Raw genomic sequence first — 14,899 nt, 5'->3', positions numbered from 1 at the left:
GGCTAGATACATTCCGCAAGAGCAAAATGTTAAGGAAATCAATGCCAGGGTTCCTTGGGTGTCGAGGAAATTGAGAATATGAAGAAACAAAAAACCGGGTGTATGATGCATGTTAGGTAAATTCTTCAAGCCAGAACAGGTCAAACACAAGGTGAGAGTGGAAATGAAGAGGAAAATAAAAATAGCAAAAAGATAATATGAGAATAGAATAGAGTTAACATGAAAGGGAACCCAAAAATATTCTCGGCCTGTAAATATGTACCAGCATGTAAATAGTAAGTGGGTAGTAAAAGGTATGAAGGTTACTATTGGGACAAGGAGGATGATATATGTTTGGAGATTCATGGCAAGGCTAGAGTAGTGGGTGCTTATTAAGGAAGCAAATGCTGACAAAATGTTGGTAGAAATGGAGATGATTGACCAAATGGATATGGTGAAAATTGATGAGCAAGATGTACTGAAAGGGTTTGGTTATGCTTAAGAGTGGATAAGTAACCTGGTGCAGATGGCTTGCATCCTAGGTTGCTAAAGAAAGTGGAGCTGGAGATAGTTGAAGGGCTTGCCATAATCTTCCAATCTTCTCTGGATACAGGGAGGTGCAAGAGGATTGGAGAGCGGCAAATGTGATACCCCTATTCAAGAAGGGCTGCAGAGACATTTCTAGTAATTATTGGCTGGTCTGTTTAATGTCAGTGATGAATAAGGTTTTAGAAACAAAAATGGGTGGTGGGGGGAGGAATTCACCAGGCACTTCAAGAGGCTTGAGTTAATTAAAGAGAACAAGCATGGATGTGTAAAAAGGTTGATTGTACTTTATTCTATTTAATTTTTTTGAAGTGACAAATGAAGGTTAAAGTTATCTTAATCCTGTATAATTAGAGTGGTATGACTGGGGCGTGTTGAATGAGTATAGGTGGAGGAACTTCTAATATGCATTTTGCTCATATACTGGTCATTTTCAGGAGTAAATAGCACACGATGCATGTTCTGCAGTTACTGCACTGAACAATACGTTATTGAAATTGGTTGCGTTTTTTTTTCAGGCACAATGAGGCCTATAGTTGGACAAATCCTTCATGTTGTGTACATAATGTAATCATTGGCAAACTATGGATAGAACAATATGGAACAGTAGAAATCGTGAATCACAGGTAAGTAAAACAGTGGAGTGAGCAGCAGAAGTTCAGAAATGTTAACTCTGTTGTTCCTCAAATGCTGCCTGACCTATTAGTATTCCTGGCATTTGTTATTTTTTTTATTCCTTCGGAAGTGTTCTTTCTGCATTTGCCTGATGATAACTTTTTAGTCTTTTTACAATTGTAACTTATTCATGTACTGTCATAAAACGGTTGACTTGAACAGATAATTTTGATTTGACTGTTGTGTTAAATATAAAGAATGCCTAGTAATAGTGAAATTGTAGATAGGTCAACTTTTCTGGAAATTTGAAAGCAAATGAGTGCTGTTCTTGCAAATGCTAATTTGAAGAAATGGTTTTGACCTAACACTGCTCCTCTTGTCTCACTCCAATCTTGGCTAAATTGAGCTCAACAAGGTATTCTCTTTTCTTTGTGAACAAATCTGCTGTTGATTTTCTTTTGCTGTTCAAAACCTGCATAAGCACATGTAGTTCAGATTTTTCAGTATTTAAATGGTGATAGATTGGGAAATGTTGCTGTAAAAAGGGACCTGGGTGTCCTAGTACACCAGTGACAGAGCAAGCATTCAGGTACAGCAAACAGTCAAATGGCATATTGGCCTTTATTATAAGAGGATTTGAGTACAGGAGCAAGGATGTCTTACTGCAGCTTTACAGGGCCTTAGTGAGACCACACCTGGAGTATTGTGTGCAGTTTTGGTCTCCTTATTTTAGAAAGGATATACTTGCCAGAGAGGGAATGCAGCAAAGGTTCACCAGACTGATTCCTGGGAGGGCAGGATTGTTATAAAAGGAGAGAGTGGGTCGACTGTGCCTTTAAGAACATAAGAACTAGGAGCAGAAGTAGGCTATCTGGCCCCTCGAGCTTGCTCTGCCATTCAATAAGATCATGGCTGATCTTTTCATGCATTCAGCTCCACTTACCTGCCCGCTCACCATAGCCCTTAATTCCTTTACTGTTCAAAAATTTATCTACCCTTGCCTTAAAAACATTCAATGAGGTAGTCTCAACTGCTTCACTGGGCAGGGAATTCCACAGATTCACAACCCTTTGTGTGAAGAAGTTCTTCCTCAGCTCAGTCCTAAATCTGCTCCCCCTTATTTTGAAGCCATGCCCCCTAGTTCTAGTTTCACCTGCCAGTGGAATGGAGAAGAACACGAGGAGATCTAATTGAAACACACAAGCTGACAAGACTGGACAGATTGGATACAGGGATGTTTTTTCCACTGGCTAGAGGGTCTAGAACAAGGGGGTCACAGTCTCAGGATAGGGGATGGGCCATTTAGGACTGAGATGAGGAGAAACTTCTTCACTGAAGGTGGTGAACCTGTGGAATTCTCCAGCACAGAAGGTTGAGAAGGTCAAAGAACTGAATATATTTAGGAAAATAAAACATAGATTTCTAGACCCTAAGGGTGTCAAGGTGTATGGGGAGAGCACTGGAATATGTTGTTAAGATAGAGGATCAGCCATAATCATGTTGAATGGTGGAGCAGGCTCGAAGGGCCTACTCCTATTTTCTATGTTTTCCCCTTTCCTGCTTGCTACCTATATCCCTTGATTCCTTGAGAGACCAAAAATCAGTTAGCTCAGCCTTAAATATATTCAATATATTGTGTGCATATTCAATAGTGTATCCACAACCCTCTGGGATAGGCGATTCCAAAGATTCGCAACCCTTTCAGTGAAGACATTTATCCCCATTTCAGTCCTAAATGATCAGCCCCCTATCCTAAAACTGTGCTCCATATTCTAGATTCCCCAGTCAGAGAAAACAAGATCTGTGTCTAACCTGTCAAACCCCTTCATAATCTTAAATCTTACTGTGAGATCACCTCTCATATTTGTAAACTCCAGAGAATGCAGACCCAATTTATTCAGCCCCTCATCATAGGTCATCCTCTTACCCCAGGTCCAATCCAGTGAACATTTAGAATACTGCATTCAATATATTTCTTTAAAAATTGAGACCATAATTGCATACAGTATTCCAGGTGTGGTCTCATCAAAGTCTTGTACATTGCAGCAGGACTTCTTTCTCCCTTTATAGTAAAGGCCCACATGCCATTTACTTTCTTAATTGCTTGCTCTACCTGCATCTCCTTTAGGGAAGGAAATCTACCGTCCTTGCCTGGTCTGATCTACACGTGATTCCAGAACCTCAGCAATGTGGTTGACTCTCAACTGCCCTCTGAAATGGCCTGGCAAGCCACTCAGTCAGGCAACTAGGATTGGGCAATAAATGCTGGCCAGCCAGTGACTCCCCTGTCCCACGAATGAATAAAAAAAAATAACTTTTTGCATTCGTTGTACAAGTATAGCCAAGTCTCTCTGAACATCAACATTTGCATGCCTTAAAAAATTCTGCTTTTCTATTCTTACGAACAAAATGAATAACCTCATACTTCCCCACATTATACTCTGTCCACCATCTTGTTGCCCACTTACCTGTCCATATCTCTTCTCAGCCTTTTTGTATCCTCCTCACATCTTGCATTCCCACCACCTCGCTTTGTTATGTCAACAAACTTACTTACATAACTCTGTTGCTTCATCTAAGTTGTTAATATAAATTGTAAAAAGCTGAGGCCCCAGCATTAATCCTTGCTGATTTTCTGAGCCACAATCCTTTCTCATTAATGTCCTTACATCATCCTTTATTATCAAAGCTGCTCCATCTTCTTTAACATTCTGCCTGTCTTTTCGAAATGTTGTGTGTCTTGGAATGTTTATTTCCCAATCTTAGTCACCATATAACCTTGTATCTCTAATTGCGATTAGATCGGAATCGTTTATCTGTTTGTGCCACTAGTTCATTTATCTTTATTGCCAATGTTCCATGTATTTCGGTAAAGTGACTTCAATTTTATTTTTTTTACTACTATTCCCTTCATGGACTTTATTCTCTGATGCACTATTGCTGTTAAGCACTTTGGCCCTCGTGTCTCACTCAGCTTGTCTTTACCACCACCGGTATATTTCTTATTACCTCAAGTTTTTGGATTTCTAAATCTCTCATCACCTGAACCATCTTCACACTCCTGTTAGTTTTAAACCATTTTCCCCTATTCTGACTATATTTGCTTGTGCACTCTTAGGGGAATATCATCCCTGTGGCACTACCCTTCCTGACACCTAGCCATGAGTTGGATGGAACAAGTGTTATCTTCACCAGTTAGAATTCCCAGTGTGACATATTTGAGTTGGAAACTTAGTGCTTCTGTTTACCATCCAATTTTCTACCTCTTTTGATTCTCTTTTTATGCCTGAATTCAGTTCTTGAGCATCAAGAGAGCTTGATGAGGTCTTTACGCTTAACCTAACTGATCTTCTAATTTATAGTGTCACTTATATTTACAAGAGAATTTTTTTCTAGTTTCCTCCATGAAATTTAGAGATGTAAATCTACATTCAAAATTAAACTCTAACATACACTGGGAAGACTCAAAACCCGATCTTGATTCTTCTTGCTTGTTGTGCATTCATTAGAGAAGAGATTAAAGTGAATTTGCTCGAATTCTATATTTGAATTTCTAATCCACAAATGATTTTTGGTATTAGGATAATTCTTCCAACTAATCCCATGCTCATACTGTGAACAATATTACATTCAAATGATATAGAATGACCGGGTATTAATTCCATACCTCTACTACAAATCTGACCTCAAACCAAATATTACAAAAGTTCCTTTCAGACAAAGTACGCATTTTTGAGTCTTTGCACTGTTCTGTAATATGACACATATTTCTTCCCTTTGCAGTACTGGTGAAAAATGTTTGCTGCATTTTAAACCATGTGGGCTTTTTGGAAAGGAACTGCACAGAGTTGAAGGATACATTCAGGACAAAAGGTTTGTTTGAAGTACATACACTGATATGTTTTATGTTTTAATAGTTATAATTAGTAGCAAGTCCCTGTTTTTTGGGGTGAAAAACATTCATTTGGCTGTAAATTCCTTAGGACGTGGTGAAAGATATTATATAAATGTATGTTCTTTTTCTTTCACTTTTTCTCTCTTTTCAATAACTGGAGGCAAAAAATTACCTACTGTAAATGGTTTAAATGCATTTTCCTAATGTTGTATGCCTTCGTTAAACTAAAACCATATTGTGTGCATTTTCTTCCTTCGCAGTAAAAGGAAGGTGTGTGTGATATATGGCAAATGGACTGAATGTCTGTGGTGTGTGGACGCTAACACATATGAGACCTACAAGAAAAATGATAAGAAGGGTGGAGACCAAAAGAAATTTAAAGAGGTACTCTTTTTGCTGCTGGTGTGTACATTGGAAGTTGTGCACTAGGTTATTGTACACCTTGAATAAAACTAGCAAGTACATAAATTATGTTAAAGCAGATGTCACCTGTTGCAGCTTCTCACTCTACTCTAACTTTGAAAACAACTTATTGTGGTGATACGGTGATTCTAAGAAATGTATTTATATCATGGTTCTTATGAAAGTTATGTTTTAAGAGCCTGCTCTATTTAATTGGTGCTGATCTGTTTGTTCCAGGCGGCCCACGTGCTGAGAATATAGAAAGATAATTTATCCTAGATATTGGGTGTTTGTTTTTAATCTGAGCCATTGTAGTTTTGTTCATTTTTTTTTGGGTTGTTCCCTGGGGTTTCAGAGTGGGGTTTGATTGATAGAGGCCAAGTCATGTGCTAATGAGTGGAGTTGAGCTTACAGAGACAAGCAGGTAGTTTTCAGCTTAGGTCTGCAAGGAGCAGCAGGTCTTCCTCTCTCTCTCTCTGGAGACTGCAGTTTGGAACCTGCTAGAAATTGAGTATTTCTCTCCAGAGGTGTTCTGGAAGCTTGAGGACCAGCAGTGCCCACACTAGCACACAAGCCTGTTGTTTGCAAACTGACCTTGAAGAGGAATTAACATCTATGAGGAATATTACTTTAATTTGAACTAATAGATTGTCATATTTAAGTACTTCAGTTGGTAAAAGTTCCACTAATTTTTGTTATAGTTAAACTGTATTATTACAGTTTGTTTTAATAAAAGCTTCCTAGTGGGTCAATAGAATCTCACCTGGAGTGAAACAATTTATTCTCACACTAATGCCAAAATCAAAATAGTTGGTCTCGTCTAGCTTCATAATGCACCTTGAAGTTTCTGATTTGGTCCCTTACTTTATACATGTAACTGCCATTTCTGCTGAAGATCCGTCAAAGTTATAGCAGAAGAATAGGATAGGTGCCAAGGAAATTTGTCCCTGTTTGTCTTTTCTTTTCCTCTACACATTACATGGGGTAGAATTTTAAAGATGTTAAACAATTGGCACTCCTCAAACAAGTCCAGGAGTGGGGAATAGCCTTCGGAAATGTGGCTCCCCTTCCCTATTCCCCTCCTCATCCCAACCCGCCCCACCTGAGATAGGGAAATGTGTAAATGTTGCTTTCCTACCCAGCCCAAAAATTGAGGCTGGGCGGGTTAAGGCCCTTAAGTAGCCACTTAAGGGCCTTAATGGGTGGGTTTCCTGCCAATTGCCCTGCCTGCCCAAGCATGAAATTGCATCTGGGTTTGGGCACGCGAGTTCCTGGGGGAATCCCATCTATTCAATTTTATGTTCCCCAACAACAGCACCTCAGAACTTGGTAACATAAAATTCTGCCGATGAATTTAGTTCATTTATGATTAATGACCTGAAGAACTAGCACGATGCGTGGTATGAAGCTTTGTTGATAGGCATACTGCCTATAATCCATTGATTACAAGCTCTAGTGCTCTACAGCAGCTTTGTTTTGATTATGTAGTGGAAGTTTTTTTTCAATTAGAGACAAGAGTTTCTGCTCTGAGTGTGTGGATTGTTAATGTGCTCTCTCTCTCAAATAGCTTTATAAAGCAGATTGTTGATGTGTTTCAGCCAGAAGATGATGTACGAGCCGAAAATGATGAAGCTGATGAGATGCCTGAAATTCAGGAAACTGTACAAGTTGTTCCTGGAAGCAAACTGCTCTGGAGGATAGCAGCAAGACCTTCATACTCTTCTCAGGTAAGAACAAAAGTCTGATATAACCTTAAATAACACTAAGCAAAATGTGCGCATGTAGACATCGCCTGTATGTGCTGCTTCTGACACTGAACACAACATTGTTGCGCTACTAAACAATTGGAAAAACATTAAGATCAAGTGTAGTATCGATATGCTGCACTTGTTTGAAGTCATGAGGTTACACTAAGGCTTCATTTGAAGCAATTTTTTAAAGCGGCATCTCGGCCTTTTGACTAAGATGCAAATGAGATCGAGCCTTGGAGAAGGTGCACTGCCTGCTCCAATCAGCTTGGGTCATATAGATCCAGCCCAAGACAGAAAGTGAGAGCTCTGTCCTGTCAGCTTGGATCTGGAATGTCTCACTTGCTGAAACTCTGAATTGGATATATAAACAAACAAAAAAAAATTCAGCAATTAAGCACCAGATTGATAAATGCATAAAACCCCATGATGATAAATTATGTTTGAAAAGCTAAAATTGGCACAGCCAATGGGAAACAATGTCCTGAAGAATAGATGATGCATTGAATTGTTAAATCGAAGATCTCACAGTTGTATACTTCACTGATGCATTGTTTAAAGTGCCAGTCAGTGTTTCTTAACCGTTCGACAATCATGCTAGTGGCAGCACTGTGTTCAGAAAGTGGGTTATGGAATACATCAATGTAACGGAGGTAGGGCTTTGAGAATAGGGTCAGTAACTGATTAATTAGCAGTTTGAAAATGCTGCTTAATATTTTAATCAACTCTAGTGATCAATTTCATATTGTAAAACTCTTGATCAGTTTTTTCTTAAATTTATATATCCACATTAATATGGAAACTTCCCAAGTAAAATTATCATGCTGTAATTGCACCTTTGTGCCACTAAAAGTGATGAAATACAACCACCGACAAGAGCATGTAACTATAGTGTGACATATTTCTATTATAAATGCAGACATAGAAATTTATAATGGTGATATATATTTGTAAAAAAGAGGGGACAAAATTAAGTCTGTGCTCTCCTGGAGATGATAATTGAGTGCAAGCAGAAAAACTTGGATTGCACTAGCTGAAAAAAGCCTTTAAAAGCTGTTTTTTGAAAGCTAACCAAAGTCCAAACTTGGACTATTGGATGTGGTTATCTCTTTTTTGTAAGCAGGTCAATATGTTGATGCAGTTTTCCACATGAAAACCTGGAAGGGAGTCTGCGAACTTGAAGATGCCTCTGAGAAGTTTATAATTGTGCATTTTTAGTTTGAAAGCTACCCTAGGAAATGCATATGTCAAATCCAGCAAACTGTTTTAAGTTGTGTTCACTGTTGTGCAATACGTAATAGCAGACAAAATGTTCCTATTTCTAGATGTATAATTTCACTAACTTTGCAATGATGCTGAATGAACTGGATGAAGAAATGGAGAGTGCTTTAGCTCCAACTGATTGTCGTTTTCGACCAGATATCCGAGCTATGGAAAATGGCAACATGGGTATGTGCATAAATTGGTGCCTACCAGGGATAGAATTTATTTTGTTCAACTACCTTGTTTTGCGGATTCATGCTAATTTGTTTAGACAAACTGTTTTAATGTATAGTAAATCAGATCAAATAATCTAAATATTATAGAAAGTATTAAACTAGTTTAGATTATCCATTTTACTGCATGATCTAAGATTAAAAAAGATCAAGCACCTTGATCATAATCAAACACATTTTGTAATTAGACCCAGCAAAAACTTCAGGGGTAAGTGTGTGTGGTAATCCTGCTTTGAGTTGTAAATTTAATTAATGCTTTTGATGCTAATGCCAACATGCTAATGAAAAGATAAATCTCGAACAAGAGCAAATTACTACAGCTTCACGCCAGTCTTTTTTTTTTAAACTAAATGTGTAATTATGTATTTGACAGATTTTGCAGGTGCAGAGAAAGAAAGGTTAGAGGAGAAACAACGAGCTGCTCGTAAAGACAGATCCAAAAATGAAGAGGAATGGAAAGCCAGGTTAATACGTTCCCAATTTACTGGCCCCAGAAGAAGCGTGCGCTTAAGAATCTTTGGGCTTAATAGCTTTTTCTTTTGCTCAATAAGTCTTAATGTAGGATCTGAGATATATCCTAGGAATCACAAGATCGAACACATTCTTGTGTTCCTAACCATTTTGCCTGTCTTTTTATTAAAACTTTCAATACTGACTCTCGCCAGACTGCCACGTTTCTCCTGAATCCATTTTTTCAGCCTTTTCCAGCAGCCTGTACTGATTGTTTCTACAAATCAATCGCCTTCAGTATTAGAATTTCTGTGCAACTTCCTTTTTTGTTCCTAACTTTCTGATTTTTGTGCTGTAAAGCATTTGAACCCTTCTGTCGAATCAACACAATCTTGAAAATTTGCAGATAAGCCTAAAAATAGCTTAAACCTGCAGACATTGAAATGAGTGTTTCAGTTCTTTGCAATGAATGAATGTTAAAGCCTTGCATTATGAAGTCTGTTCTTTATACTTTTATGTATTAAAATAATTAAAGTATATCCTCATGTACATTTATTATTTAACAAGAAATAAATATAATTTGAAATATATTGGTCAACATGGAAAGAGGCTTTAAGTACATCAAGGTTGCACTTGTAACCAAAATAAAGGATAAGTAGTAAATATTCTAAATACCAGCTGTAGATCTAATTGGGTCTTTTTCAGAATGGCAGCCGGTGACTAGTGGTGTGCCTCAGGGGTCGGTGCTGGGACCACAACTCTTCACAATGTACATTAACTATTTGGAAGAAGGAACTGAAGGCACTGTTGCTAAGTTTGCAGATGATACAAAGATATGTAGAGGGACAGGTAGTATTGAGGAAGCAGGGGGGCTGCAGATGGACTTGGACAGGCTAGGAGAGTGGGCAAAGAAGTGGCAGATGGAATACATGTGGAAAAGTGTGATGTTATGCACTATGGAAACATAGACTATTTTCTAAATGGGAAAATGCTTAGGAAATCAGAAGCTCGAAGGGACTTGGGAGTCCTTGTTCAAGATTCTCTGAAGGTTAATGTGCAGGTTCAGTCAGCAGTTAGGAAGGTAAATGCAATATTAGCATTCGTGTCGAGAGGGCTAGAATTCAAGAGCAGGGATGTACTTCTGAGGCTGTAAAAGGCTCTGATCAGACCCCATTGGAGTATTGTGAGCAGTTCTGGGCCCCGTATCTAAGGAAGGATGTGCAGGCCTTGGAAAGGGTCCAGAGGAGGTTCACAAGAATGATCCCTGGAATGAAGAGCTTGCCGTATGAGGAATGGTTGAGGACTCTGGGTCTGTACTCGTTGGAGTTTAGAAGGATGAGGGGGGATCTTACTGAAACTTACAGGATACTGCGAGGCCTGGATAGAGTGGACGTAGAGAGGATGTTTCCACTAGTAGGAAAAACTAGAACTAGAGAGCACAACCTCGAAACGGATGATTCTTTAAAACAGAGATGAGGAGGAATTTCTGCAGCCAGAGAGTGGTGAATCTGTGGAACTCTTTGTTGCAGAAGACTGTGGAGGCCAGGTCATTGAGTGTCTTTAAGACAGAGATAGATAGGTTCTTGATTAATAAGGGGATCAGGGGTTATGGGGAAAAGGCAGGAGAATGGGGATGAGAAAAATATCAGCCATGATTGAATGGCAGAGCAAACTCGATGGGCTGAGAGGTCTAATTCTACTCCTATGTCTTACCGTAAAGCTCTATTTCCTGAACTCTGACTTGATTGGGATGAAACAGTGACTAATACATGGGTAAATTGAATTTACTGCAGGACTTGCATCATAATGAGTCAAAAAGAATAGAAATGCACCAAAACATTGATTTGATTTGCTTAGAAATGTTTTCTAAAATGTTTGTTAATAACAAAGTTCTGATTAATTTTATTTCTACAGGTGGTTCCGACAGGATGTCAATCAGCACACACGAACAACAGACTGGATTTATACAGGGAAGTACTGGGAAAGAAATTACGAAGATTGCCCTGATATTTACTGAGGATTTTTATTCTCAACAGTATCGTTGAATGTCGATCAAGTGACTTTAACATTTCTACAACTTCTAAATCTTCTACCCTGGTTTTGTCTGTTTTACTTTTGTTTAACTTACACTGATGTCAATCCCAGAATCTCTAACTATAATGTTTATGTGCAATAACTGAAAAGAGATTTTGGAAAGTTTCTCCTGGCTGTTCATATATAAATAATACAATGCTTGAATTGTTTTGCTAGCATTTCTAATCTGACATAATTGGGTGCTACTTCTGAGATTCAAGGATTACAGTAGAAATGTTTAGTGGAGTCTCATTTTCCCCCCCCACCATGCCTCCCACTTCCCAGATGGCTAACCCAATTGATCGGTGTGTAACTGAGCCATGCAGATCGGGCGGGGGGGGCGGGGGGGGGGGGGGGGGGCGGAGTCCAGATTTGATCCCTGAGCTAGCTAATTTCAGCCAGGGTGTGGACACTTTAAAGGGTTGTTTCATCCCTGAGTTAAGTAGGGATAAGCTGCCAAGAGGTGGTACGGATAGTGTGGCTGAGGGGATCACACCCCTGATATTATCCAGTGGCCCTGATTCGTTGAGATGTGCATGTGCAAACGATGGATGAGGACGAAATTGGATGCAAATGTGAAGCCGCTTATGGTGAAATATCCTGCAGACAGTCATTACAAAAGCTCACAGCAAATAAAGGTGACTTGGATGAAGTACCAGAAACCACCTGGTATGCGTGGAATTACATAGAAGGCTGTCTTCGAGAGAGAAATGGAGGAAACTCGTCAAGATAAAGGAGAAATAGTTTTTTTTTTAAGAAGATGGCTTTACTGGTGGTTATGACTTGAAAACTAGGTACTTGTGTTTTCAATGGTTAATCAAAATAAAACTAATATACTTAGGTCTGAATAAAGGTTGCAATTCCACTAGAATGGTGTACAAAGATAAACTTTGCATTGCTTTTCCCTTTTTTGTTTCCCAAGAAATGGAATTTCACATCAGTGCAGAAGTGTTGATCTGTACATGAAACGGTTGCAATTTAATAAAGATTTTAATAAATGTGTTGGGAGTGGGGAAAGTAATTGACTCCAAATAGTTTGAGCTCCATAAATGGGTCCCCAATAACCAATCTATTGTACTGAAGCTTGCTAGATGCTTTTCAATGAACCTATAAATCGGTGAAGGTAATTGAAATACATACAGCTGTTAAACAGCCCTACAATCTAAATAATTCAGTGGTGTTGCACACCTTAATGTCAAAAAACTTTTTCATGAAAGAGGTATTTTGTTGATTTCATTATTGCTGTGAAAATGAATAAATTTTCTCACTTCAGATTTGGTGTTGCTTCTTTGGAATTTAGATTTTAATCTTCCATGTGTCCCTTACCTGAAGTATTGCTCTCGGGATTAATGCTTTTTTTCTTGGCTGCCTAGAACAGAACTTTATGTAATGGACTTCTGTTAATGGTAATAGATATCTTTAGTAATCTATCAGCACATCAGTGGGGGAAAGGTGTTTTTTTTTACAAGTCTTAAAACATTTGAGTTATAAGAGTACAAATGTCAGTAGCCCAGAATCTTGATCCATTCCCTTTTATTTCACTCCCCGACAATATCCTCCCTCTCTGTGAGAGTGACCATTTGTTTTACCGATAGTTGTTTTGCAATAATACACTCTAATGCATGTTTTGAATGTCCCTAGATATGTGCTGTTAAGAAAATGTAACAATGCCAGGAGCTGCTTGCATCATTGTTTACGTGAAGATTTACAAATCAAAAAACAAAAAAAAATGTAACTGTATATTTTATTGCCAAAGTGATCTTTATTTTATTTGTGTGCTTGTGTGTAGATGTCCTGAAGCCATGATGGTAAAATGTTATTTCAACTTGAATTCAGAGATACAATTTTGTGGAATAGAGAATCAGATTGTACAAAGATAAAATATACTTTCACTGGGCTTGAAATTATGGGAACTTTTGCTAATAAATTAGTGACTTGTATTTACTATTGATGGTTGTGGATCAATAAACAAGCTGGAAACTAAAGAACAGCAGTACCAACCCCCATAGATGAGAGGAAACTGTTGTCTGTCCCTATAAATAACACTGAATTGCCATTTTTTTGAGTTGTATAGATCACTTTTCAACTTTCTCTTGTTCAGCCCCTTTTTAAAAAAAAATTGACATTTTTGGTGGGTGGAGAATCTGAAGCATTACATGTTGTCAAGTATGATCAGAACATTTATAAAATATTTTGAGAACTGGGAAGTGCTAATGTTTCAACTTCCCAAAAGGAATACTGAAGCAGTTGCAGGGATTCGAGACATGGTAAAGTGCAACTTTGTGGAAACAAGTGTCTGGGGATACTGTACATATAGAAACATGCGCAGATAGATATATGCATCAACCTAAGATATCATGGGTATTACCTAATCTGTTCTTGATGCTATTTGTGTTCTCCAAATTGTATAGGAAATTTCTAGCCAATTAATTTGCTGTTGTACTCTATTGTTCTGTTTTCTGGGATTGAGGTGTACTCAAGTAAATTGGTCCAGCTGCTGGTGAATTTTCAGCAGTCTTCTGTATTCACTTGTATTGTGCTGGATAACAACTAAATTTACATTCTACATGTTTAACTGGTAATATTTTTAATAGCTAGCATTGCAGTTTTTACTTTCACAGCACCATTATCAAAAACTATGCAAATGTCAGATGCATACTGCTTCCAGAACAAATCACAGCAGTACATATTATTAACACATCACTTTGTGTCCCCATGATTTTCTTAACTTGTATTCTTTTTCCTCCAGTGCTAATTTGTAATGCATGAAACACAGAGACATTAGAATTTCGGTGGTGAAGTGAAATGTGTCATTATATGACAGTAAGCAAGTGAGAAATGAGAATACAGAGATGGCTGTCTGTTAAATTGGAAAGACAACAGTGATATATTTAAAGAGACCATATTTATTTTTGCTATTATACGGGCTGAAGTTTAAAACTACCAAATGTATAATATCGACAATGTTTTATGTTCCCTTAAATACTTCTAATAATTTTGGCTAAGCATTTTTAAATATTACAGAAAGTGGTCTTCTGTATTTATGGTACAGATGTAAAAAAATATATATTAACCTGATTAGATGTACTAAAGGCTTAAAAGATATAAGGTGGTAGAGGAAATTTGATTTTTGGTAGTTATTAACTACAGTCTAAGTACAAATGTTTCTTAAGATACTGTCTCTTTTCAAATTAAACTTGTAAACTTGTCCAGTTTTTACTTTTTATCCAATTTGCTGTGACTTACTCCAGAACTGTCACAACCTGAATTATGTTCATGACAATTTTTTTTTGTATGGAGCAATGATGTTTAATAAAGCACTATTTCAAGTTAAACAATCTGATCCATGTCCTGTGCTCCATAAAATTGATATACTTCCAAATTTATAAATATAAATTATTGTAGTCTCTATAGTATAACTTGAAACAAAATAATGTCATTTTAACTCATTTGACTAGGGATAATTTGAACTGTGACAAAAAAATGAAATTCTTTTTTGCCATCTAGTTTACAACCAAATAATCTCATACACTATGATTTATATTCAATATTGAGCTACGAAAAGTCAACTGATTTTTGCCTTCCTGGATAGCTGCTTCTCGGTTGAATTGTTAAGAGTTGTTTCTTTGCCTTACTACATGTTGCATGAAGAGTTCAGTTCATAAAACACAAACACTTATGTAAAATTGACTTAT

General features: G+C 37.7%; 1 protein-coding gene across 9 annotated transcripts in view; it reads left to right on the top strand.

Moving 5' to 3' along the window:
* The window catches only part of osbpl2b (oxysterol binding protein-like 2b), a 74,126-nt gene extending 60,053 nt beyond the window's left edge, over positions 1-14,073 (top strand). For all 9 annotated transcript variants that reach the window (XM_078236730.1, XM_078236724.1, XM_078236729.1 and 6 more), the window contains 7 exons: positions 1,044-1,151; positions 4,924-5,013; positions 5,296-5,419; positions 7,036-7,164; positions 8,511-8,634; positions 9,055-9,145; positions 11,046-14,073. In XM_078236730.1, the coding sequence (XP_078092856.1) occupies positions 1,044-1,151; positions 4,924-5,013; positions 5,296-5,419; positions 7,036-7,164; positions 8,511-8,634; positions 9,055-9,145; positions 11,046-11,148 (769 nt within the window). In that variant the 3' untranslated portion in view covers positions 11,149-14,073. The remainder of the gene's footprint in view (positions 1-1,043; positions 1,152-4,923; positions 5,014-5,295; positions 5,420-7,035; positions 7,165-8,510; positions 8,635-9,054; positions 9,146-11,045) is intronic.
* The last annotated feature ends 826 nt before the right edge of the window (positions 14,074-14,899 follow it).

The sequence above is a fragment of the Mustelus asterias genome, chromosome 20 (genome assembly GCF_964213995.1).
Source record: "Mustelus asterias chromosome 20, sMusAst1.hap1.1, whole genome shotgun sequence".
Lineage (NCBI taxonomy): Eukaryota > Metazoa > Chordata > Chondrichthyes > Carcharhiniformes > Triakidae > Mustelus > Mustelus asterias.
This window is presented reverse-complemented; position numbering and strand designations above follow the sequence as displayed.